Genomic DNA, 26,885 nt, shown 5'->3' with positions numbered 1-26,885 from the left:
CCCCTACCCTGGCCCAGACCTTCAGCCTCAGGGGAACCAGCTTCCTGCCACTGCTCCTAGGCCTTGTCCCCTCTCCTTGCAGCATCTGCAGTCCTGATGCCCCATGTCTGAAAGGGGTGCTCCACCTGCGGGTCCTGGAGCCCTGCCAGGAGTTTCTGGAGATGCTGGTTGGCCCAGCCTCTTGGGGAAGAGGAGAAGATGCTAGGCTAAGGGAGTGACCCAGGGGTGGAGCTCTAACCTGTTTATAGGATCGTGGCTCCTCGGAGGCTGGCAGAGTCACAGTCCTATCCCATTGGAATAGTTGCTTCCAGCCCGCCAGGGAGCTGGCATCTTGGCAGGAGCTGGTCCTGGAGTGGATCCAGAGGGTTGGTATGGAAAGACTGACAACTAGGGGACCACCTGGCCATCCTCACCAGGTAACAGTGTCGCCAAGCCCATGGGCATCACTCAGGGCAAGGCCTGGGGCTGGGATGCATTATGGGAAGCGTGACACAGTTAAAACCAAGGTGATTCTGGCCTCTGCAGAAGGCCCGGGTACCAGAGCTGGGGTCTCTGACAAGGCAGAGGTCAAAGATGGGAGGCAGGGGGTAAAAGAGTCTATGCTTGGGGATGGGGAGGGGGAGTGGGTGGGGTAGGTTGATGACCAGCATCCATAGAAGTGAGGGCCTGGGAGACCAGAGCCTACCCTCTCCTCTATGAGTGACCAGCCAGCCTCCCCCTTAGAGCCTCTCACCCTCCTCTCTGCAAAAGCTCACATGCCGCGTCAGAGAACACAGTGGCTGCGTGTCACACAAGGACGCCCCACCAGGCCCACAGTTCATCACGGCAGGTAGTAGACTTTCTGGAACTGGCTGGGGCCAAGGAACCACCCTGTGTGTCTCAAGAGTTTTGCCAGGCCAATTCCCTATCCACAGCCAATTATTTACTGGGCCAAGAGATGAGGCTGCAACCAGGTCAAAGAAGTCTACAAACTGCTAACCCCACTCCTTCCACATGCTTCCTCTCAGCCCAGATTTCTCATCCTCTGCTATGGACCCCGGCCAGAGGGACTGGCTCTTCAGGTCTCTCCTGGTGCCCTACACAGTGCCATGAAAGAGGCTAAGTGTATCAAGCTCACTATCCTCATTCTCAGACTTTGCCAGGCTTCTGGAAACCCAGACCCGCGTCAAATCCAGTCAAGCAGCTCCAGACTGGTGTCCCTGGAGAAGACTTGCCTGGCTCAAGCCAGGTACCAGGCAATCCTAGGAAATATAGAAGGGACCCCTCCATTGAAGGACAGCACCTGCTGCCCCAGCCCCTATCAGCCTGAGGTCTAGAGGATGCCCCCACCCTCCCTGCACGGCATCCACCCACCAAGGTGGACACCAGTGAAAACGCCCTGATGGGACTCTGGGAAGAATCCAGGGCTGCAGGAGCAGGGTAGTGGAGGGGCTGGACAGCTCTGGCTCAATCTGCTCCTCCCATCAGGGCTTTGAGCCCCAGAAGCCAGCTGTGGAGGATTCTGCAGTATCTGTCTTCATCCTCATCTTCCTGGAGAAGTCTGGGCATCATTTTCCTGCTGCCCTCTGCCTGCCCTAGACCCAGCCCAGTGGCAAAACTGAAGCCTATGGTGCAGTGACCCTGGGAGCTTGAGTCTGCCCATAGGCCTGGAAGGTACCTTGTCTCCAGCTGATGTTGTTGGGACTGGTTGAGTCTCCAAGATCAGGACTTAACCCTCAGCCTTCAAGTGGGTTCCTAGGGCAGCCTCAGCAGTGGCTTCACCCAGGCCTTTCCTGCTGGAGCTGGGCTGACAGGGCAGGCCTGCCATCTAGGACTTGCTCTGGGACAAGCCTGCTGTGTGATCCAGGACCATCAGCTCAGCATGACTCAGGAGATACAGGGCCTGAGGCTGTTCTTGAATTTTCCACTCCTCCTCCCTCCAACCTCCCCTACGACAGTGGGCCAATGGAGGCCAGCAGGCTGAAAGGCAGCTTGCTCATTTTTCTCTTCCTGGTGAAGACCCCATGGTACAGAGCCCATGGTCTGGACTCCTGTAAGGGGACTCCAGCCCTGTCATACTTGCTTGGGTCTCATCCCCTGTGATGGGCAAGAGCCAACACTGAACCTCTACACAGGGAGGAGGCTAGAGGAGGCTCTGGGGTCCCTGCATTGGGAGAAAAGTGGCTGAGACTCTCAGCAGGAAAGTACTCTCAGGATCCTACAGGAAGCGGAGGTGGGGGTGGGGGGGTTGGAGGGCGTTGGGGGGGATCCCTGTTGGAAAAGCCCTCCCTCCATAGCATATAGCATTCAGGATCAGTCATCAATTAAGGCAGTATTTCAGATGGGGGAGGGGCATTTCAACAGAGAAAGAGAAGCCCCAAAGCCTTCAGGAGAATCACATTAGTTAGTTCAATATTCATATTGGTCTAAAACAAAGCTGTGAAATTCTACTGTTTCCATATCTCCAGGGCACTGGAGGAAATTTGCATGCTTTTACAAAGGAGCAAAATCCTGGGAAGGTAGAACAGCATAGGAGATGTGAGCTCTGGCCTTGACCTTTGTGACCTATGGCAAGCTGTCCTTTCTTTTTTTTTTTTTTTAAAGGAATCTTTCTTTTTTTTTTAATTTATTTTTTATTGGTGTTCAATTTACTAACATACAGAATAACCCCCAGTGCCCGTCACCCATTCACTCCCACCCCCCGCCCTCGTCCCCTTCTACCACCCCTAGTTCGTTTCCCAGAGTTAGCAGTCTTTACGTTCTGTCTCCCTTTCTGATATTTCCCACACATTTCTTCTCCCTTCCCTTATATTCCCTTTCACTATTATTTATATTCCCCACATGAATGAGAACATATAATGTTTGTCCTTCTCCGATTGACTTACTTCACTCAGCATAATACCCTCCAGTTCCATCCACGTTGAAGCAAATGGTGGGTATTTGTCGTATCTAATGGCTGAGGAATATTCCATTGTATACATAAACCACAGCTTCTTTATCCACTCATCTTTCGATGGACACCGAGGCTCCTTCCACAGTTTGGCTATCGTGGCCATTGCTGCTATAAACATCGGGGTGCAGGTGTCCCAGCGTTTCATTGCATCTGAATCTTTGGGATAAATCCCCAACAGTGCAATTGCTGGGTCGTAGGGCAGATCTATTTTTAACTCTTTGAGGAACCTCCACACAGTTTTCCAGAGTGGCTGCACCAGTTCACATTCCCACTAACAGTGCAGGAGGGTTCCCCTTTCTCCACATCCTCTCCAGTATTTGTTGTTTCCTGCCTTGTTCATTTTCCCCAATCTCACTGGTGTGAGGTGGTATCTCATTGTGGTTTGGATTTGTATTTCCCTGATGGCAAGTGATGCAGAGCATTTTCTCATGTGCTTGTTGGCCATGTCTATGTCTTCCTCTGTGAGATTTCTCTTCATGTCTTTAGCCCATTTCATGATTGGATTGTTTGTTTCTTTGGTGTTGAGTTTAATAAGTTCTTTATAGATCTTGGAAACTAGCCCTTTATCTGATACATCATTTGCAAATACCTTCTCCCATTCTGTAGGTTGTCTTTTAGTTTTGTTGACTGTATCCTTTGCTGTGCAAAAGCTTATTATCTTGATGAAGCTGTCCTTTCTGAGTCTCAATCCTCTCATCCGTAAAATGGGAGGAAATGAGAGTACCACTTGTATGTACCACCTTAGGAGGTTGTCAGGAAGATAGATTAAGTTGGGATATGTAATCAGCTTAGTACAGCACCTAGAAATATGACAAGCACTGAATAAATAGTAATAAGAGCAATTATCTAGAAACTGCTTTTTTTTCTTTTTTTTGCTAAGCATTCTACAGGAATTAATACATTTCGCCTCTATTAACTAGTCCCACTACATTTGAGGAAATGGAGACACTGACAGGTTTAGTGACTTGTCAGGGTCACACAGCAAGTTAGCAGAGTACCAAGGTTAAGGTCCAAATATCCTGGCTGGGAGCCTGCCTTGCCCACTCCACTCCACCTCCCTGAGTAATGACCTGACATTGTATTTATTGTCACAGCCCATCCTGTGGTGCTCTGTGCTAGTGATGGTTTTAGAGGCAATGAGAAATGGGGCTTCACCCTGGGGAAAATATCCTGCCAGGGGACAATGGGTTTCCTAAGGTTGAGAGGCTTTGGTGACCAGACTGAGAAATGGACAATGATGCTCAAACTGGGCATGGTGACTGGCTGGGTAGGAGCAGCCGGGTGCACTTGGTAGCCCTGGGTGGCTCTAGAGCAGCCCACAGGCTATGGTCCGGAGGAGGGGGCGTCTGGGCTCTCCCTCCCTCCAGGGCCACAGGATCCTGGCCAGCACTTTCTCTGTGGCAGGCAGTGATGGAATCTGGGTGCAGGGAGGAAATGGAACCAGGGGTCTAAGAAGCCGTCTCTGCCATTTATGAGCTCTGGCTTAAGGCCTGTAGAGTCAAAACATTGCACTGGAGTTAATCCCCAAGAGGGGAGAAACAAGTATACTTTTGAGGGGCAAGGGGAGGATGCATAGAGGGTTGGGGCATCACTAGTGCTCTACCAGAAACTTGACAGGAATGATAAAGACACTCGGCAGGAAGGCGCAGGAGAGTGAGGCGGGGACCCACAGGGCACTAGTCCTGAGTGCCTCTGCTGGGGCCCATCGTCCTTTAAATTTCTCTATGGGAATAGAGAGCTGGTCGTGCACACTGAGCCAGCCCTGTGCAGAGCCCGGGCGGGTTCCTGGCAGGAGACTCTGGGGCCACAGGCACGGAGGGGACCGGTGATTGGAGGGCACAGGGCAGAAAAGCTCTTTGGTTTCATCACAATGAAACCCCACGAGGCCCCACGAGGCCACAGGTCTGTCCCACAAGCACAGTGCTACCTTGGTCTCTGATCGCAGGGGTTTTCCATAAGAAACGTGCGCAGGGCGCCCAGAAAAAGCTACATAGCTAGGCCTCAAGAACAGAAGCCCAAGGTCCCAGGGTTCCAGGCAGTGTGAAGGGCATCAGCAGTAGGGATTTGAGGAGAGGCCCTTTGTGCTTGTCCCCAGAAGGACTTGGCACTCCCCGTCTGCCTTCCTTCTCCTTCAGCACCTCTGCTCCGTCTGCCCCCATGAGCCTGTGACCTCGCAGTTTCTTCTTCCTCCTTGTCAGGCCTGTCAGTGGGCAGATACACAATGGCCTCCTGTTCACCGTAGTGGCCTGATGCTCCTCTAGTGGCCTGATGCTCCTGCAGTTTCCTATTTCATACCGAAGAGAGGGGGAGTAGCTCAGCTTGCCTGCTAGTCCCACCTCCCTCCAGGGCGCTGGGGGGTGCAGCAGAGTCCTGTGCTTCACCAAAGGGCTGCCTTCCCTGGGAGCTCTGGGGGTGGGCAGCCCCAAACTGACATGTCCAGTGTGGTGGCCACTCCTTAGGCCCTCATTTCCCTGCTTTCACCACCATGCTGTCCAATTCTGTCCCGGCAGGGGAGGGGAGCCCCACAAATTCTACCCCCGATTGGTCTGCCATGCCCAGAACCACGGCCCTGAGGACAGTGGTGGCAAAGGCTGGTCCCAGAGCTCCTGGCAGCGTTACTCAGCTCAGAGTGGTGGGCCCCGTCGTGAGTAACAGGAGGGACTGAGCTGTCTGTTATTTCTCTCCAGGGGGAGGCCTCTGCCTGCTGGCAGCTCACTGTGAGGGTCCTGGAGGCACGGAACCTGGGCTGGACTGACCTGTGTGAGTAGCTATTTCTTGGGCTCCAAGGGTATAGTGACGACCCGGTCCTATGGGAAAGGCCCACCAGAACCTGGAGGCTGGGCTGGGCTGCCCACAGGGGCTGCCAGGGTCGCGGTAAGAACCTGGTGAGGCCCCTAGGAGAGGAGTGTAAGGAATTCTCTCTCCCCCTGGTTTCTTGACGTTGGCAGTGAGCCAGGCAGACCCCTATGTGACCCTGCAGTTGCCAACCGCACCTGGAATAAAGTTCAAGACCAAAACGATCACCAACTCCAGCCATCCTGTATGGAATGAGACCTTCAGTTTCCTAATCCAGAGTCAGGTCAAGGTAAAGGCCAGGACCGTGCACCCAAGGACAGGCTGTACCCTTTTTTGGGAGCACACTCCCCTCCCACCACCAGCTTAGAGGCCCTGGGGATGAGTGTCTCTGTTCCCAGCCTGGGTGTGCCATGTGGGAACGAATGTGGGACCCACTGTGTGGTTGTGAGCCTGACCTCTGGCAAGTTCCTGGTCCTCTCTGTGCCCATTTGCGGAATGGAGACAGTAAGAATACCTTCCTGATGGGGTTGTTATGAGGTTAAATGACATAATGCATGGAAGACTCCTAGTACAGTGCGCAGGACATATGGTGCCTTGGGAGCATGTAGGGTACAGAGGTGAGGAAAGGCTGAAATAATGTTATTTTTATAAAAACAAAAATTAGCGGGGGGAGATTAGGAACTCTGCTGGATTTCCTTTCAGTGCTTTTACGTTTTACTATTATTTTTATTTTGAAGTACAAAGTGTGCAGGCCTAATGATCTTTTCTGACCCTGGGTATCAAGTAAAGGCTCAACAGGTATGAAGTATAGTAATGGGTAAATGAGCTAAGTTGCTGTTTGCGGGTCCTCAGAATGTTCTGGAGCTAAATGTCTATGATGAGGACTCAGTCACGGAGGATGATGCCTGCTTCAAGGTTCTCTATGACGTCTCAGAAGTCCAGCCAGGTGAGCTGCTCCGGAAGACCTTCTCCCTGCGTCCCCAGGTAAGTGGGGAGGTCCCACCCCTCTGCACCCCACCCCTCTAGGCCCCAGGCTGAGGAAGTCACACAGCTTCTCCCTTCTGGTGGGATGCTGCAGCCTGGAACTCATCCTCAGCAAGAGGGAAACCCCTCCCTGAGATATTTGCATTTTAATAGGAAAGGAGAAGCCTTTACTAGACTGTTAAGGACTGAATCACTCAACCAAGAGCTTTTAGCCAACTGTGGGAGGAAGGTTTCTAGTGGTGATGAACTGAATGTCAATCGAAACACAGCTCAGTGTAACTAACCCTTGGGGCAGTTGGGACGTGGCTCCATCTCTCCTGCCTCAGTGCCTGAGGCCTGCTCTTTGAAGGTCTCTCCTCCTTCTCCAGCAGGTGAAGGCTAGGGAATGGGAGGCAGGGTTCTGGGGTCAGGTCCCCTCTCGAGAAGAATGGGAGAGATGGGCCCTGGGCATCCTTCAGCCTCTTTTGGGGGCCCCTGGGTGGCTCAGTGGTTGAGCATCTGCCTTCAGTTCAGGTCGTGATCCCGCGGTCTTGGGATCGAGTTCCACATCAGGCTCCCCTCAGGAAGCCTGCTTCTCTCTTTGCCTGTGTCTCTGCCTGTGTCTCTCATGAATAAACAAATCTTTAAAAAAAAAAAAAAAAAAGCCTCTTTTGGCTTGTGCTCTTCATCTCCTTCAGCCCTGCCAGAAGGGAGACCTGTTCTCTGCAGACTTCTCAGCTTGTGGGTAACTTGGGCAAGTAGCCCATCTTCTCCCCACTTCTCAATCTCCGCGTCTGCGAAGTGGGAAGAATCGTAATACCGCGCCTCCCCCGGGGACTGCTCGAGATGAGACAGTGCCTAGTCCAAGAACTGTCAGCTCCAAAGATAGGTGTAAAAGTTGATGACTTGCTCATCTTTGATTTCAGGGACAGGAGGAGCTGGACGTGGAGTTCTTGCTGGAAAAAACGTTAGTAATCATCACACAGCCCAGGGAGTGTCTCAAGACCCAGGCTTTACTGAGGGAAATGTCTTTGACCCAGATTCTCTGTCCCTTGTGTCTCCACCACTGGGGGGTCCTCTTGGAGGGATGAGGAGAAGGGGGTCACTGCTTCCTTGGCCCCACTCTCCCCCTCTCTCCTCACCTTGCACTCTTCAGAAGTACTTCCCTCACCCTGAATGGTATCTTAGGGTCCCTCAGCATCACCCAGGGAGGCCCTATGGGTGCTGGGGGCAGCTCAGTGCAAGCAGCATTTGCCTTTGTCAGGCTGAGCTCCAGGTGTTTTTATTTTTCCAGGTCAGACTGCCCAGAAAACCTCATCACCAACAACGTCCTTGTGGTAACCACCCCCCCCCACCCTCCCCAGGCTTGTGAGAGGGAGCAAGGGGCAGGGCCCCAGAGCACCCACTGAGGTGGGCGGTGCAGAAAGGATAGGCGGGGACAGGACTTTGTGGTAAGACCACCCCCGGGCCTCCCAGCTAGGTGGTTCCCTGGGGCTGGGGCCTGTCAGAAACATGGAGGGAGGGAGGCCCAGTCTCTACTGGGAGGAGCTTCTGGCCCAAGATCCAGTGGCTGAGGGACTGTCGGGGCAATTTTAGGTGCTCCTGATAGTGTTTCATCACCTGTGATGGACTCCTAGTTCTTAGACTCAGAAGGTGATGAGGAAGCCATGCAAGCCGGCCCAGCTGGGATGATAGCACTAAAGTAGCAGAGGCTCAGAGGGAGTTTCCAGGGTGCTGTGCTTCCAGCCTGGGGACTCTGGGTAAGAGGCAGGGGGTCAGTCAGCTCCTCCTTGAGATGGTAGAGAGTCTTGGTCAGCCCTTCTAAAACAGAGCAAGCTCACAAAGCTGCAGTGGACAGGAATGGGTGATAAAGAATGCACTAGAAGCTTTCTACTCAGAGGTCACAGGCCAGCATCACAGGCATGACTTGGGGGAGCAGAGCCAGTCTTAATGTGAGATAAGTCACCTAGAGCCCCAAACTGCAGGAGGCCTCTGCCCTCAGGGTTGTACCCATGCCTGTTTGATGAACTAGTATTAGTTTCAATAAATGCACATTAAAATCGTCATACCTATGGCAGCTGCTTTTTATCTGAGATGATGAAGACCAGTGGTGGGTCGATAAACTCAGCAGGTGGATGGGAGAGAGTCGGTTCAGGAGCTGGGTGCGCTCGGGCATCAGATGACATGCATTGCAGCGCATGCAGCAGGCTCACTTGGCAAGCTGGTCAGCGGCAGGCCAGCGGGAGATACTGTCGTTGCTAAAATGTTAAGGGCTTCCCTAATCGTTCCGTCATCCCGTAGACCCATGGTTTGCATGTTACTGTTCTGGGAGCAGTTGTGAAAGGCACCCTCCACGCTGAGTCCACAGAGAAATGCAAGGAAGGCCAAACGGTGCCTGAGGGTTGGGTGGCCTTCAGAGATCCCTGAAGTTTGGCAAATCTTGGAAAGATTTGCTAGGGGTGTGCACGGGGTGGAGGTAGGGGTTCTCCTGGCTGCTCCAGAACATCTGACCTAGCAGTCGTAGCAGATTGGGGGTGGAGGGTGGTAGTTCTGCCTCCCATCCCACTCTGGCCCCCACTTCCTGTTCTGTGTGTGGTGGATTTGGGACAGTGGGGCTCAGAGGGTGAATTTGAGGGGACCTCAGCTTTCTCTGCAGAGCCCCTTGCCCATGATTTGGTCTGCCCTAGGCCCGAGAGCTGTCATGCCTGGATGTCCGTCTGGACAGTGCCGAGAGCACAGCCCGGGTCACAGGTGAGGTCTGCTCAGAACCAGATCCGGTCTCTGCTAGATGGGGTGGCTGGGAAACCTGTGCAGGCAGAATGTGAGAGGCAGAGCTCAACCTCTTTCTTCTTGCTCACACAGCACAAAGGCAACAAGTCTCCTCTGGGCAGGAGGGTCCCCTGACCTGGGGGAGGGTATGTTGCAGGAGGTGGGAGTCCAATGGGGGTTGTGGGGGGGCCCTTTCCAGAATCAGGTCTGCCATGGTCCAAGCTTCTAGGTCCCAACCCTGTTGGAGTAGTGCTGCCAGTTTCCTGGGGTCTGGGCTCAGATGCCTGGCTCTCATTCCCCTCGGGCTAATCTGCCCACTTGCTATGCTACCTAGATGAGGAGCAGCTGAAGCTGGAGCTGGTGCTGAAGGGGTCATATGAGGACACGCAGACATCTGCCCTGGGTACGGCCTCTGCCTTCCGCTTCCATTACCTGGCAGCCCAAGAGACAGAACTGAGTGTGCGGCTGAGGGTAGGTCTTGCCTCCGGAGCTCTCCTACTTTGGGCCAGCTCCAGCTGTCATGGCCCCTCTCAGGCCAGCGCCATCTCCCCAAGTTAGGTGCTAAGCCCTTGGCACACAGGGAGACTCACTAGGAGCCCAGAGCGGGCACAGGGGCTGCTGTGCCTCGTCAGCCTCTGTTTGCACCTTTCAATGGCTCCTGCATCGATGCTCTTCGGATAAATGCCCTCTCTGTGCCTGCCAGGCTTTGCATGGCCTGGCCTCTGCCCACCTCTGCTCTGCTGCCTCGTCTGATTCCACGCTCCCCCCCTTTCATGATGCTCCAGTGTTTGTCTCTTTCCCAACATGCCAAGTGCTTTCTGTGTTCTCCTGTCTCTCCCTCCTTCCAAGGCTGCCAGCTCCTCCTCCTCCTCTTCTCCTTCCTCCTCTTCCTCCTCTTTTAGATCTCAGCTCAAAGGGGGCCTCTTCAGGGGGGCCCTCCTTGACCTCCCACACCCCACCTTTGTTTATTGTATCATATCACACTGCTTATTTCCTTTACATTTTTTTCCTTTACGACTTTTGCTAACATCCATTCGTTACCTATTTTGTTATAAATTCATATACATACCTCAGAACAAAAATATTAGCAAGTATTTTAATAATTAGCAATTATAATAATTAGAATTATAAAAAAATTGTAAGTGTTGTGATTATTTTTCTATTATCAGAGAAGGACTCTGTCCGGGTCACTGTCTAGATACTCAGTAAGGATTGGTTGAATGAATGAATATTTCCCTCCAGAGCTCTGAAAGCAATGACTGGAATTCAGACAAGTCAGCTGGGCACCTCACTGTGCCCCTGAGGTCCTTGGCCATGGGGAAGGAGGTGACTGTTAACGTTCCTGTTATAAATGTAAGTGGCCTCAACTGCATGGAAAGTGCCAGTGAGAACAAAGATGGGGAGTCCAGGCCCCCAGGGGATACCCACATTGCCCCCAGGGTCTAGAATATTTTAACCTGATCTCTTGCTTTGATTTCAGACCCCAGGAGTGAGGCTGCAGCTCAAGGCTGAGGGCTGGTAAGGGACATCCCTATCTGTGGGGGACAGTGCAGGGTGGTCGCGAGGCAGGGGGCTGCTGTGGAAAGGATGGCCCCTGGGGTTGGGAGCAGGGAGGTAATTTGGCAGCTATCATGGGCTTGGCCAGGCAGCCGCTGAGCTCTGTAGTGCCCCCTGACCCTTGGATCGTCTACTGTCCCAGCCCTAAGGAGCTGGCTGTGCGCCTGGGCTATGATTTGTGTGCCGAGGAGAAAGCTTTCCTGAGCAGGAGGAAACGGGTGGTGGCCAGAGCCCTCAAGCAGACCCTGCAGCTGGACAGAGACCTACAGGAAGATGAGGTTTGGGGGTACAGGGGAATGTGGGTGCAATACCTTGGAATGGCCTTAAGGAAGTACCTGATTCCTCTGCCCTCTCCAGACACTCTTGTCAGCAGAGATGGGAGTGGACATGCGGGGTGGGGGTAAGCTTTGGGGTTCTCACTCCCTTTCAGGTCCTGTCCAGGGATAAGAGCTGTCACTTGCTAGGGAGGGTTGGGGTGCTAGGTCTAACCCTGACTCCATCAGGCCTGACCACAAGGTCCCTTCCCTGGAGCCAGGAAGCAGCTCCATCCTGGTCCTTAAGCCAACCAATGTCTGTGTATGGTCCAGGTCCCTGTTGTGGGCATCATGGCCACAGGAGGAGGTGCCCGGGCCATGACCTCTCTCTACGGCCACCTGTTGGCCCTGCAGAAGCTGGGCCTCCTGGACTGTGTGACCTACTTCAGTGGCATCTCAGGCTCTACATGGTGAGGGCCCTGGGGATTGGAAGAGTAGAGAGATCAGGTCTCAGAGGGGATGGGGTAGACACTAGAGGAACCCTCTATGGTGGAAGCCAAGTGGGTGTGAGCAGTACGGTTTGATGGGTGCCAAGTGGCTTTCTCAAAAGGGAGGAAGTATATATCACAGAGGTCCTCCCGTGAGAGAGGCATTGTAGGACATCCATTCCACACGACAGAAGAGGTGTGAGTAAGGCAGCTGATTCAGAAGGAGCTAGGGTTTGAGTTTCTGCAACAGCACTTACTGGGCAACTTATTTCCTCTGATTCTCAGTTGACTCATCTCCAAAATAGGTGTGATAGTAGTACATACTCCATAGGATCGTAGTAGGATAGCCCAAGTAAAACACTTCTACCTTGTCTGACATGTACCAGGAACCCCAAATTGGTAGCTCCTTTTTTCTTTAATCATTATTACCTCATTTAAACCCACATAACACTCTCTAGGGTAGTTTATTATTTACTGTCCCTATAGTATAGATGAAGAAATTTCAATGAAGAGATGCTATCTTACCCAAAGACAACACTGCCTCCCTATACCCAACCCTGATTATAATGAGGTGGGACTTTTCACTGTTAGAGATTCATTCCTTTGAGTCTTATTGAAATGTGACTTTAAGTAGTAAAAGAGGAGTAAATTCAGGGGACTTTAGGTGATGGCTATTGACAAGCAGAGTCTTAAAAGGCTTCTTCAGGACAGGCCCATGAAGATGGGTGTAGGGTCTAGATCTGCTCTGTACAGTGGAGTAGCCGCTAGTCACATGTGGTTATCAACAAACTGAAATGTGGCTAGTCCAAATTGAGATGTGTTACAAATATAAAATTTGAAGACTTAGGTTGAAAAAATACACATTTATGTTAATTTTTTATGTAGATTACATGGTGCAATGAGAATTTTGGATATATCGAATTAAAATATACTATTAAAATTAATTGTTATTGTTCTATTCTTGCTTTTTCAAAATGTGGTTACTAGGAAATTTCAAATTACATATGTGGCTCACATTATATTTACATTGGACAGAGCTGATCTGAGAGAAAGCCCCAAGACATATTTTCCAGATGACAGGGCCTGGGCTGCAGGAGCACCATGTTGGGAGAAGAGGGACAGTGGCAAGGAGGAGTTGCAGCGACCCAAGCTGGGCCTCCGTCTCCCACCATACTGTCCCTTTATTCTCCCAGGGCCATGGCCCACCTCTACGGGGACCCTGAGTGGTCACAGAAGGACCTTGAAGGACCCATCAAATATGCCAGGGAGCACCTGGCCAAGAGCAAGCTGGAGGCCTTCTCCCCAGAGCGCCTAGCAAGCTACCGCCAGGAGCTGGAGCTGCGGGCCAAGCAGGGCTACCCCACAACTTTTGTGGACCTGTGGGCTCTCGTGCTGGAGTCTATGCTACATGGCCAGGTAGGGCACCGATGCTTGCACGGCAGGATGTGAGCACACCAGCCTCGGGGCTAAGGCAGTTGCACCCTTAGCTATTGTGCGTGGGCATATCCTGCAGGGTGCGGGAGGCTGGGATCTGTGGGGAAAGGACATGGGGACCACAGTGTCTCAGCATCTGCTGTACTTTGGGATGCTGCCTTTTTGTGTCAGGCTATTTTTCACTTCATTGCCGTGAAATAGAGATTTCTGGATCTCTCAGGAGCTTAGGGATGAGTCAATGCCTGAATCAGTTAAGTAAACAAAACTTTCACATTTTGTCAGTGAGATTGCCTGAATATTTTTAATTTTATTAATACTGCAATATAGAATGTCTTCTTCTATATCTTCATGGTAGTGTTAAAAGCACAGACTCCAGGGGCACCTGGGTGGCTCAGTGGTTGAGCGTCTGCCTTCAGCTCAGGTCCTGATCCCGGGGTCCTGCCTGCCTCTCCCCCTGCCTCCCTTCTCTCTGTCTCTCATGAATAAATAAATAAAATCTTAAAAAAAAAAAAAAAAAAGCACAGACTCTGGAGCCAGATTCCCTGGATTTAATCTCAGTTCCTCTTACTACCTATGTGTTCTTTAAGCGACTAGTTACAAGCTACTAACCTCTTCCGGACTCAGTTTTCTCATCTGTTCAGTGGCAATGAGTGAGAATAGTACTTTGATCTCACAGGCTTATTATGAGCACTCAGTGGAGCTTTGGCTTAGAGTTAGCATTGTTAGCTATTATATTTTTTTACTGTTTATTGTAACACGATGAAGACCAAACTGAGCAGAAACATTTTTTACAAATTGCTTCTTTAAGGAAAGTTTAGTAAGTCAATTGCTAAATCTTATATTAACTGATAGAATTATTAAAATCAGTAATTTTTTTCTAGTATTGTTTTACCACATATAATTATCTGAACCTTTCTTTTAAAGCGTTTGGAACAACTAAAATGCAAAAAAAAGTATCTTTAACATGCATAACAAATTAACAAATATATTAGCAGAGAAAATATTCTTACCTTATCTTTGGGTGTCAGGAGTTTGACCGAGAAAGATTATCATGTAAACTAACCAAAACTGAATTTACTTTGAATTTTTTTCTTTAAATTTTATTCTTGAGGCACCTGGGTGGCTCAGTCAGTTAAGCATCTGCCTTTGGCTCAGGTTATGATCTAAGGGTCCTGGGACAGAGCCCCACATCAGGCTCCCTACTCTGCAGGGAGCATGCTTCTCCTCTCCCTCTGCCCCCCCACCCCCCCCATTCATGTCCTCTCTTTCTCTCAAATAGATAAATTTTTTAAAATCTTTTTAAAAATTTTATTCTTGCTGGTAAGAACAATGCTACTTGAAAATTACCAACAATTCTTATTTCTTATTTATTAGTTTAAAAATATTTGTTATAAAAGTAATATATTTTTTAAAGTAATATTTATTATTAAATGTTATAATAATCTTCAGATCTAAGAAAATGCATAAAGCGCAAAGAATAATGTAACGGATATGCATGATCTTACCAACCAGCCTAAGAAATAGTATGTTACAGAAAGAATTGAGGCCTCCTGCAGATGCCTCCCCCGTCCCATTTCCCTCCCATCCCCAGAAGTAACCACTACCCTGAATTTAGGTTTATCATCACATTCATATCTTCAGTCTGTATACATTATCATATTATATAATACATAATGTATAATTATATGACATGCTTTATTTACCTTTATTATATATTTTATTATGTATACCTTTTATTATACATCCTTAAGAAAAATATGTTACTTGTACAAATGGTTTTGTACAAGTCTGCTTGTGCACAACTTTTAGAGATTCTCTGAGCCTTGAAGATACATACCTGGCAGTGGAATTGTTAGGTCATTGGGTACACATATCTTCAGCTTTCCTATCTGTTGCCAAATTATTCTCCAAAAGGTTTCATTAATTCACACTCCCACCATCAGAGTATCATAGTTTCTTTTTCTCTACACATGCTTCAGACTTAATTTTTTGTTCATTTTATGGGTGTTATACAAAATTTTATTGTAGCTTTCCATTTCCTTGATTTTTAGTGAGACCGATCATATTTTCAAGTATATTTGTCATTGGGACTTCCTCTTCCATGGATCACCTACTCAAATCCTTTTCCATTTTTCTATTAATTCATCTTTAATATTTTCTAGAAACTCTTTGTAGAGTCTGGATATTAATCCTTTATCTGTTCTTCTGGATTTCGATGTATAATTTTAATATAATCCAGTGTATCATTCTTTTCCTTTATGGATTGTGCTTTTAGGGGCCTCTTAGAGAAATCTTTTCCTCTCCTAAAGTTATAAAATATCTTCCTATGTATCCTTATAAAAGTTTTAAAGATTTGTTTTTCACAGGACTTCACTCAGAATATATCTTCAAGTATTATGTTAACACAAATCCAATTTTATTTTTTTCCATATGGATAGCAAACTTTCCAAATGTCACTTATTCTTTTTTCTCTACAAATCACATTACTACTTATGTCATATGTCAGGTTTCATATATTCATGGGACTTTTCCTGCGCTTTTTTCCATTCTAATGGGACAAATTTTCTGAACATGTGCCAATACTGTACTGGTTTAGAGACTACATTTGTAATACATGTTGGTATCTGACAGGGCAGATTTAACCCCATCTTTCACCTTGGTTTTTCTCAGAATTATGTTGGTTCCTTTTGGCCCTTTGTTCTTCTATACGTGTAATGGAATCCACCAGTCAAGTTTCACGAGACATGTTAGAAATTTTATTCAGGGGCACCTGGGCGGCTCAGTTGGTTAAGCATCAGACTCTTGGTTTCTGCTCAGGTCATGATCTCAGGGCCCTAGAATCAAGCCCCTTGTATAACACCCTGCTCAGCAAGGAATCTGCTTGTCTCCCTCTCTCTCTGCCCTTTGCCCTCCTCGTGTGCTCTCTCTCTAGATTAAATAATTTTTAAAAGATTTTTTATTGAAATGGCATTTAATTTGTAAAACCAGTTAAACTAATTGAAATGTTATTTGTCTTGTTAATATATCCTATGTATTCTTTTGATCTACATTTTAAGCTAATGTTCAGTTGTGAGGATATTGTGTTTTGTTAACGCCTTTTCTGCCCAGCGGAGGCAATTAGTTACTATAGAGTTGGGAGAAGCTCTTTTTAACTGTTTACTTTATGAAGTGCTAAAAAATCAGTTTGACCTGAGGCTATAGAGAAGACTTTTTATTTAATTACAATCTGATCCTTCAGGTAGGACTTAATGCATGGTGTTATGCACAAGATTTATAGTCATTTTTTAAAAGACAATAAGGTTTGGGGTGGTTTTGATTCACAAGAAAAAAATCTTGTATTATTGAACAAATAATGTATCCTTAAAGATGAATGCTCACATGGTTTTAAAAATTTTGTCTCAATATTAGAGCTTTTCAAATATTCTTTAAGCTATCATGCTTTATCTCTTAAAGCTAACATTCATTGTATGCTTTTTAAAATAATTCTTAAATCAGACAAATTTAGTAAGTATTTCCAATTAGTTTTCAGGTAAAAGCATTTATTATCTCTATTTTATGCTATTGAACAGCTCCAAAAGTCATTTTAAATGTCAGAAAATATAACTCCATAAGAAATCACAATGTTATTAATATTATTATTAGAGAAATAGTATACCTTAAACTTTACACAGAACCTTATTAGTCTACACCCTCCTATAATAGTGCTTTAGTTTTTGGGAAAAAAAAATTGTTTGTAAAATATACCAGTTCTAATCAATGCTTCTCAAACTATGTCTTTGAAACTTTTTTCTTTAACCTTTTGCTGGCAAGTACTAAACTGCTTAGAAGCTGCTCATCATGCCTCAGGAAGAAACTTCTAGTTTTTCTCTTGTCTTTTCCTGAATTAAGAAGGTCTTACATGTTTTCCTTCAATTCTGGCCAGAAAGGTTTTGCCTTTTGCCCCCCTGCCCATGCAATGCCTAGACCTTGTCAAGGCATCGCCAACACTGCACTCAGCTTCTACACCTCAGGGAGTCCCTTGAGTCATCATAGTGGTACTCTGCAGGATTGTGCAGGGTTGGGGATGCTCATTTGGAAACAGGGCGGGGGGCTGGGGCTGGAGATCCAGAGGCCTGCCACCACTGGCGAACTATTAAAAGGAAAAAAGAAAACTGGGTATTATTTCAGTAGATGGAGGGGTGTGCTGACCCTTTACCCCAGGTCAGAAACGGTACATCTGGAGTAAAAGGACACATTTAACCTCATCATATGTGTCAAAAGAGCAGGTAAACAGGATTCCTGAATAAAAAGACTTTGAGAAGAGAAATTGCAGTTATTAATCAGGCTCCCTCCCTCTTTAGCACATACACACATTCATATCTGCGGGACTGACGTGTAGCTGACACAAGGTGCCAGGGGCTTGAGCAGTTGGGAATTTTTCCTGTAGGTACCACTGTAGAGCTGGCGGGCAGGATGACACATCAGTGACAGAGGGCTGCAGGAAGAGGAAGGACACTGGGGGATGCTGGGGCCTTGCCACCGCTATGGGAGGGGGACTCCTCATTGGAAAGGTGGGGCTAGAATCCCGGGACATACACTTGGCTGATCATCAGAATCACCTGGAGAGGTTGAAGAAAAAAATAGATTCCTCAGTGGCTTCTGCTGATTCTCAGGAGAAACCTAGTAACCTGTCTATAGCACATTCTCTAGGTAAATCAGATAATAAGGGCTGATCGGGCAGTTTGGGAACCCCCTTGGTCTAGCTGCTGAGTGAGGTGCCTTCCAGTTGAGAGAGCCCAAGAGAGGGATAGTGCATGTGTGGTCCCGCTCTATCTGAAGCAGCCAGGATCTGTGGCAGGCTCCTTCCTGAGGCAGGGCTCCAGGCAGCCACCACCATTAACCCTGCTGATGCTGGAAATGAACCCAATTGGCATCTCTGGTCCGGATAGAAGGAGACCTTTCTGTGCCCCTAGAACTCTGGGAGCCTCTCCCAAAAGGCAAGTCATAGTTCTTGCCATCAAGGCAGAACCTTGAGTTTTATTGAAGAGAAAATTGGAAAGAGGGGCAAGAATAAACAGTGGGGTACAACTTCATATTGTGCAAAGCAGGAAAGCGGGGGGCAGGCGAGGAGGAGGCAAGGATGCCTGGAAAACATTTCAGAGGGGTTGAGACCTGGACTGCATTCATGTGAACCTAGAAGGGGCAGCCCATCCCCTGACAGAGCTTATAGCGTATACTAAAGGGATTCTTGTCCTTTCTGGAAAGTGATACGTGTGTGTGCGTTGTGTGCCTTTGTGGCTGTGCATCAGGTTCCACATCCCCTCCACCCTTCAGCCCCCAAAGATGGGCAATGCACTACAGGAGCAGAGGTGGAGTGTCACTGTTGACACTGTAGTCCTTGTGAATGGCATTCTCTTGAGATATGCAGTGTGCAACCTCTGTAGGCCTACGTGGTGACCCTGCATCTGGTCAGAATATGGGGGTGGGAGTGGGAACCGGATGGGTGCACCCACCCATGCCACCCAAATTCCAATGGTGAGCTGCCTCCTCACGCTCAGCCTGTGCCCCCCCCCCCCCCAAGTCCTGGTAGGGTTGCTGCCTCTAGGGTGCTCCCAACCGCACCTAGAGCCTCATGCCTCCCACCCCAGGTGATGGATCAGAAGCTGTCGGAACAGAGAGCAGCACTGGAGCAGGGCCAGAACCCTCTGCCCCTCTACTTGAGCCTCAATGTCAAAGAGAACGATCTGGAGACCCTCGACTTCAAGGGTATAGTCTTCAGTCCCGCCCACATAACCCTCCAACACACACATACTCATACGGACACGCACACATACATGCCTCCTGTGCACCCCACTGGTTTTCAGAGAATTCAAGCAGCAAACTCCTAGACAGATCACTCAGCCTTCTGGAAGGGAGGCAGTTCTGATGGACTGATGAGGCAGGCAGCAGAGCTCACTGTCCTGGTGGTGTGGGTGCTAGGGGGGAGCAGTCAGCCCAGGAGTCAGCCAGGCAGGGAGGAGGCTGGGGCCTGCGGGGGGGCAGTGTCAGAGCTGGAGCTCCCCCCAGCCCACTCTCCTCTCATTCCTGCCTCTTGCCTCTGGTCCATAGAGTGGGTGGAGTTCTCCCCCTATGAGGTCGGGTTCCCGAAGTATGGAGCCTTTGTCCCGACGGAGCTCTTTGGCTCCGAGTTCTTCATGGGGCGGCTGATGAGGAGGCTCCCGGAGTCCCGCATCTGCTTTCTGGAAGGTGAGTGGTGGTTACTCCCGAGATTCTGGCCAGTCCTGAGCCAGGCTCCCTTGACTGCGCACGGTTCCTGCTCTCCTGCTCTGGGCCTGGGGGCTGCTGGGGTTGGGCCTTGGGGAAGGGCCATTGCAGGAGCAGCCCACCTGCCTCCCATCTTCCACCCGGCCCTCGGGGGTGATGGGAAGTGGAGTGCTGAGGCCTGAGGTTGACTTCCGGGGGTGGTTGGCCTTCAGGTATCTGGAGCAACATTTTCTCCCTGAACTTGCTGGATGCCTGGTACGACCTCACCAACTCTGGTGACACCTGGAAGCAGCACATCAAGGACAAGATCAGGAACCTGGGTAAGAAGTGGGTCTGGAGGGGAGCCTGGAATGAAGCCACTTCCTCTTCAGATGCTTGGGGGAGGGGCGCTATCAGAGGGGAGGCAGGCCCAGGCATTGCAGGGCCTTTCACTGGACCAGTGTCTTTCTCTGAGCCCAGAGGAGTCTCCTGCCTCCTTGACGACCTCCTCATGGCTGGAACCTGGAACGGCCCTGGCCAAGGCATTTAAGGGCTTCCTGACAAGCAGGCCACTCCACCAGCACAGCTGCAACTTCCTCCGGGGCCTCCAACTGCACCAGGATTATTGTAGCCACAAAGATTTCTCCACTTGGGCAGGTAAGGGCCTCTGTCCTGTATCCCTAGGTAACAAGCTTGGGCTCCTGGTGGGGGTTGGGGGATGGACCATGGTTAGGACTGGCAGAGGACTTGGGGGTGCCAAAGCATCCCCTTCTGGGTTGGCCAGCAGAGGGTCTTGGGAGGGGCTGAGTGGCGTGTGCATACAGAGAGTGACACCAGAGGTCAGAAGGAGACATGGAAGCAAATGCAGTCGGAGGCGTAGATGATCTGTGGCGGAGTGGCTGCCCCTGACTGTCACTGCCTCCTCCATCAGACTGCCAGCTAGACTCCACCCCTGGCCAGCTGACCCCTCAGGAGCCCCGGCTCTGCCTGGTAGATGTTGGCTACTTCCTCAACACTAGCTGTCCCTCCATGTTCCTGCCAGGCCGAAGGCTGGACCTCATACTCTCCTTGGATTACTCCCTCTCCGCACCCTTTGAGGTGGGTCTGGTTACCCCCTGGGAACCCCAGACATTCTGCAGGCCAGGCCATGCTGCAGGGCTCCTGGGTCCCCACAGGGAGAGAAGGGAGACAGGCTCCTGTCAGAGTCCTTGGTTGGGAGGAGTTGTGGGAATGCTGGGGCCCTGGGCTTCCAGGACAGGTGGGCAGGGAGGAAGCAGGACACACCCACCCCAAGAAGAACTGCTAGATGAAGCTGGGAGGAGCCCCTGGCTTGCCCACATCCATCCCCTCAAATCTTCCCTGGGGACTTAGGAGCCAGGGCAGTTGGGGGGGGGGGGGCGGGGGCGGGCAGTGAGGGGAGGATAGGGTCCTGGTACAGAAGTGGGTCCCCTACTGAGGCCCTCTAGGCTATGGGATTTGAATAACCTAGCAACAGAATCCCAAATGGGAGCAGGAGTGCTAAGTCTGTACCCCTCACCTAAAGATTTTGACCAAACAACATTGCAGACCACTGGAATCCTTCACCTCCCTCTGAGGCACTATGTATCTTAGCTGGTCACACACGGGTCAGGACCACGTTGTCTCAACACTGAGCAGTCAGTCTGGGCTAGAGCTATCGTAGCACTTTCTTTCTTTTTTTTTATATAAATTTATTTTTTATTGGTGTTCAATTTGCCAACATACAGAATAACACCCAGTGCTCATCCTATCAAGTGCCCCCCTCAGTGCCCGTCACCCAGTCATCCCCACCCCTGCCCACCTCCCCTTCCACCACCCCTAGTTCGTTTCCCAGAGTTAGGAGTCTCTCATGTTCTGTCTCCCTTTCTGATATTTCCACTCATTTTTTCTCCTTTCCCCTTTATTCCCTTTCACTATTGTTTATATTCCCCAAATGAATGAGACCATATAATGTTTGTCCTTCTCCGACTGACTTACTTCACTCAGCATAATACCCTCCAGTTCCATCCACGTTGAAGCAAATGGTGGGTATTTGTGGTTTCTAATGGCTGAGGAATATTCACTTCCTAGAGCACTGACCTGAGATGACCAGGAAGTAGCTGGTTCTCTCTGGGCTCCCCTCTCCCCAACCAGGCCCTGCAGCAGACTGAGCTATACTGCCGGGCCCGGGGACTGCCATTCCCTCGAGTGGACCCCAGCCCTCAGGACCAACGCCAGCCGACAGAGTGCCACCTCTTCTCAGACCCCACCTGCCCTGATGCCCCTGTCCTGCTGCACTTCCCGCTGGTCAGCGCCTCCTTCAAGGACCACTCAGCCCCCGGTAAGGCGTCCCCTCCCCTCCTAACAGCCTGGCAGCTTGGACCTTCAGAGGCACTGGCTCACCCTTCCCAGAGCTCCTGTGGCCAGCAGAGGGAGGAGGTCCGCAGGCTAGTCCCACCCCGTTGGGACACATCCGTTGGGGATGCCACATCCCTGCAGGGACTCTCTGCTGGCAAAGTCACTGTGCTGCTGGGCCGGGTCAGGACCCCAGGCTCCTTTGCCACCCTCCCCACCCCCTGCCGATCCCCTGCCCGCACACCCCAACTACACCTGGGCTCCTCTGCTCTCCTGTTCTGGGGTGGTGTGTGGGAACCCTGTATCCAGAGGCCCTCCTGCGTTGTGTCCTGTCTATAGACATTTCTACCCCTGCCCGGGCACCGTGTGGTTGGAGGGCTAGACAGCCAGGGCAGAGCGGCCCCAGGCCCCTGGCTCTCAGGTTCTCCTGAAGCTACCTGGGATTGCAGTTGGCTTTTACCTTTCCACCCTGGCCCAGCTTGTGGTCTTTTCTCAGGAAGCTGGGCCTCTACTCTGGGGTCCCTTAGATGTAAACCATCATCACATGCATTCCAATCCTTACCTCCCGCCAACTGCTCAGGCCGTTTTGGTGGGAAAGCCTATTTTCTGTTTTTGTACGTGATTCCTGGCTTTCTGGTTCCCACTCTAATTCCAAACCTTCCAGCTTTACCCTTAACAAGCTCAGCCCACATCTTGGAATTCTCTGTCTCTATCTCTGTCTCTCTCTCTTGACCAAAACTGGTTCTTACAAAACAAAGATCCCTTTGGCTTTCAGACTCGTGTTTCCATCATGAGTTTTCAGAAATATTCACTAGCCTGAATGATTTTGTTGTCCAGCTGTTTCCACCTTGTCCCTGAAGGTGAAACAGAGAGAGATCATGGGGTCGCCCACGTAGTGGAAGTGCATCTGCAGCAGGGAAGTGTGGGGAGCAGCCAACCCTTCATATCTCCAAACAGTACCCTGCTATCCACATTTATATTTCTAGGCAAAGGAACAGAGGGCTGGGTGGTGGAGAGTGAGGAGCCCCTTCAGGGAGGAGCAGCCCAAGCCCACGACCAGCCACGAGGCTTCCTTCTATTCAGCTCGGGGAGCCTCTGGGTCCTACCCCTCACCCCTCTCACCCTTGGGCAGGTGTCCAGCGCAGCCCCGCAGAGCTCCCAGCCAGCCAGGTGGATCTCACTGGGACCACCTCACCCTACTACCTGTTCAACATGACCTATAAGGAGGAGGACTTTGATCATCTACTGCAGCTTAGTGACTACAATGTACGGAACAGCCAGGGCGCCATTCTGCAGGCCTTGAGGACTGCCATGGAGCACCGGGCCCTGGGCACCAGGCCTCCAACAGCGAGGAATTGAGGCTGCTCAGGGACCCCAGCGCTTTGGTGACCCTCCAGGGGCTAGGGCCTTAACCCAAGCACAGCTGGGTACAGCCACAGCCCTCACTGGGCTGGAGTTCCCGGGCTGTCCAGGCCTTGGCCTCTTCTGCAGTGGGTCTCATGGCCCAGACGGGCTGCTTGGTACCCCAAGTTCTCCCTTACCTTCATCACTGGCTTGGGAGGAGCTGAAAGTAACTCCTCACCAGATCAGTGTGTAGAATATCTGGTCCGACCAGACAAATGTTTACATGTGATTACTTTCCTGCCAGGCAAAACAGATTTGGGGTACAAGCTGCAGGTGTCAGACCAGGAGTGGGGGCAGGCAGGGCAGGGCATGGCCTGACCGAGAGGTGGCTCCAGACATCAGGCATCATCATGCCGTGTCCTGAGAATCTCCTCTTCATCCCCTCCTCCTCTCCTCACTCTTCTATTATCTTTAAGCAACTTCAGTGACATGTAATCCACATACCACAGAAGTCGTCCATCTATAGGGTACAACTCGATTGCTTTTACTATGTATTCACAGAGTTGTGCAAACCTCCCCACGGTCATTTTGAGATTTTCATCACCCCAAAAAGAAACCCTTCACCCCTTAGCTGTCAGCCTCAACCCTCCCTCCCGAGCCCTTAGCAATGACTAATCTACCTTATGTTTCTATAGATTTGCTTATTGTGGACATTTCCTATAAATGGAATTATACAACATATAGCCTTTTGTGTCTGGCTTCCTTCTCTCAGCATGATGTGTTCAAGGATCATCCATGTGGTAGCAAGCATCAGTACTTCATCCTTTCTATGCCTGAATAAAATTCAGTTGTGGGTGGCCCACATTTTACCTTATGGTCATTGGTTAATGGACACTTGGGTTGTTTCCATTCTTTGTTACAAATAGTGTGGCTATGAACATTCACGTACAAGTCTGTATGTGGACAATGTTTTTTGTCCTTTTGCACATCTACCTAGGAGTGCACTTGCTGGGTTATAATAATTCTCTGCTTCCCCTTTTGAGAACCTGCCAGCCTGTTTTCCAAAGCTCCTGCTCCACTCTCCATTCCTGTCGGCATTGCAGGAGGGCTCCAATTTCTCCACGTCTTTGCCCACATTTGTAATTGTCTGTCTTTTGATTTTAATCATTGGAGTGGGTATAAAGTGATATCTTATCTGCATTTCCCTAGTGGCTAATGATGTTAGGGATCTTTTCACATATGGTAGGCCTTTTACAGATCTTCTTTAGGGAAATGTCTATTCAGATCTTTCGCCCATTTTCATTGGGTTATGTCTTTTTCTTATTGTTAAGAATGCTCTATATTTTCTACATACAAATCCCTGATCCAATATATGGATCACAGATTTTCTCCTAATCTGTGGGTTGCACAAAAGCTTTCTTATTTTGATGGTGCCATTTATATTTTCTTTTGCTACTTGTGTTTTTGGTGTCATATTTAAAAAAACATTGTCTAATCCAAGGTCATGAAGATTTACAACTGTTCTCGTTTAATAGTTTTATAGCTTCTGCCCTTACATTTAGATCTTTGATCCATTTTGAGTTGACTCTTGTATACAGTGTGAGATACGGGGTCAATTTCATTCTTTTGCATGTGGGTATCCAGCTCTTCCAGCACCATTTGTTGAAAAGGCTGTTCTTTCTCCATTGAATTGTCTTGACACCCTCACTGAAAATCAATTGCAAATGAATGTCTAGAAGCTCCCCGTTTAGACCCTCCTGGACACAGCCATGTGCATCTCTGTATCCTTTCACTATAAATTTTAATCAGTAATCGTAAGTACAGAGCTTTCCTAAATTCTGTGAGTTATTCTGGCCAATTATCAAATCTGAGGTCCTGGGGGACCCCAGAAATGGCAGCCAGCTGGCCTGAAGAGAGGGTCGTCCTGGGAACCCTGAAGGTGTGGCTGATGTCTGAAGCCAGGGTTCTATTATCAGGCGGTAGTTTGATAAGCAACTTGTAAGCAGGGTCAGAAGTCCTGGGCAGACTTGGCAGTGTGGAGGGACTCTACCCTCAACTTTGCAGTTTGGCTGATTCAGAGCCCCTCTGAAGTGAGAAGGGCACAAGTAGAAAAAAACAAAGATGTGTTCTATTTATGACTTTCCCTAAAGCCAGAGAGAGGGCCAAGGAGTTCCATGCAGCCCCAGAGTGGGCAGGGCTGAGGCTCAGGGCCACACCTGGTGCATGACCCCAACCCCTTGACTAGCCAGCTGCTGATCCCCAGGTTCCCTGACAACCTGAGGTCTCATTCTGGTCTGAATGGGGACTGCAACTCAGGCAGCTGTTAGGCCCACCCGAGCTCCACGGAGATTGTGCAAGGCTTTTCCTGCAGCCTGTGGCCCCCTCCTAAACCTGGAGGGCCTTCCTGCATGCCTGAGGGGCAGGAAGGCCCTCCAACTCCCTCATCACTGCTCCTGGGCCTGTGCTGGCAATCTGCTCTGTTCAACACAGGTGGTGGCAGTGGGAACAGCAAAGAATGAATTGAAAGATATTTCATTTTCCTGTCAACTTTTACTTAACAATGTGTAGACCAAATGAGAATAATAATGTAAAAGTAACTGCTTGTTAAAATTCAACATAAACTCAAGATTTATGAAAAGTTCTTCATAAATTAGAGATGGAAGCACATTTACTTAACCTGATATAGGGTATCTGATGGTTAATTGTGTCAACTTGGCTGAGTCACAATGCCTGGATATTTGGTCAAACAGTATTCTAGACGTTTCTGTGAAGGTTGTTTTTGGATGAGATTAACATTTAACGGTGACTTTGAGTATAACAGATTACTCTCTACAATATGGATGGGTCTCGTCTAATCAGTTGAAAGCCTTGATAGGACAATGACTGACCTCCCCTAGCAAGAGGGAATTCTTCCAGCAGACTGCATTGAAACTCTTGGACACCTTGAAACTCTTCCCTGAGTTGCCAGCCTGTCAGCCTTCCCTGCAGATTTTGGATTCACAAAGACGCCATGACTATATGAGGCAATTCCTCACAGTAAATCAATCAATATCTGTCTCCCTCTCTGCCCTCCTCTTCCCCCCATATATATGTATATACATATCACCTGTTGGTTCTGTTTCTCTGAATAATGCTAATACAGTATCTATTAGAAAAAGAAAAAATGCCTTGTCATTCTGAATTGTGAAATCTTAGACTCATTTCCTTACAGTTCAGGAACAAGATCAGGATGCCTGCCATCTCCATTTCTTGGTAACCATTTCCTGAAGCTCATTCTGTTTCTGTTGAGCTGGGAATCCAGGCATGATGTAGCTGGCCCCCTGCAGTCAAGGTGTCAGCTGGGCCATCACTATCACTGGCATCAGCTCAAGGCTCAGCTGGGGAAGACTCTGCCTCCCAGCAACACATGTGGCTGCTGGCTGGACTCAGGTCTCCATGGGCTATTGGCCTGAGGCCACCCCCAGTTTCCTTTTACTAGACCTGTCCACAGGGCAGGGCCCAACATGGCAGCTGGCTTCATCAATGTGAGCAAGCAAGGAGAACCACAGAGAAGCCTGAGGGACATTCTAGAGAAAGAAAGTGACAAACATTATGACAGACCAGATTCAGGGATGTAAGGCCAGTAAAGATCTATAGAAGAGGCTGATGGAGTTTGTAGCCTGAAAGAATGGTGGTGATGAGCATGATGAGGTGCTATCTAAAGACTTCTGGCCTTGTGGTGGGCTTGGTTGAGAAATTGTTGTGTGGCAAGCTACTTCGGAAATCATATTGTCT

General features: G+C 49.5%; 1 protein-coding gene across 1 annotated transcript; it reads left to right on the top strand.

Annotated features, from left to right (window-relative positions):
- The first annotated feature begins 278 nt into the window (after positions 1 to 278).
- PLA2G4D (phospholipase A2 group IVD) lies at positions 279 to 26,187 on the top strand. Its single transcript, XM_025473089.3, has 20 exons — positions 279 to 416; positions 5,620 to 5,692; positions 5,881 to 6,017; positions 6,581 to 6,712; positions 7,618 to 7,658; positions 7,986 to 8,028; positions 9,379 to 9,442; positions 9,795 to 9,931; positions 10,703 to 10,813; positions 10,941 to 10,978; positions 11,160 to 11,295; positions 11,605 to 11,741; positions 12,953 to 13,175; positions 18,821 to 18,938; positions 19,281 to 19,418; positions 19,649 to 19,756; positions 19,896 to 20,072; positions 20,347 to 20,513; positions 21,567 to 21,753; positions 22,900 to 26,187. The coding sequence occupies exons 1-20, from the start codon at positions 372 to 374 to the stop codon at positions 23,124 to 23,126; spliced, it is 2,439 nt and encodes an 812-aa protein (XP_025328874.1). The 5' UTR covers positions 279 to 371; the 3' UTR covers positions 23,127 to 26,187.
- The last annotated feature ends 698 nt before the right edge of the window (positions 26,188 to 26,885 follow it).

This window comes from Canis lupus, chromosome 30 (genome assembly GCF_003254725.2).
Source record: "Canis lupus dingo isolate Sandy chromosome 30, ASM325472v2, whole genome shotgun sequence".
In the NCBI taxonomy this organism is placed as follows: domain Eukaryota; kingdom Metazoa; phylum Chordata; class Mammalia; order Carnivora; family Canidae; genus Canis; species Canis lupus.
Note: the sequence above shows the minus strand (reverse complement) of the source record. Positions and strands in the feature narration are given on the sequence as shown.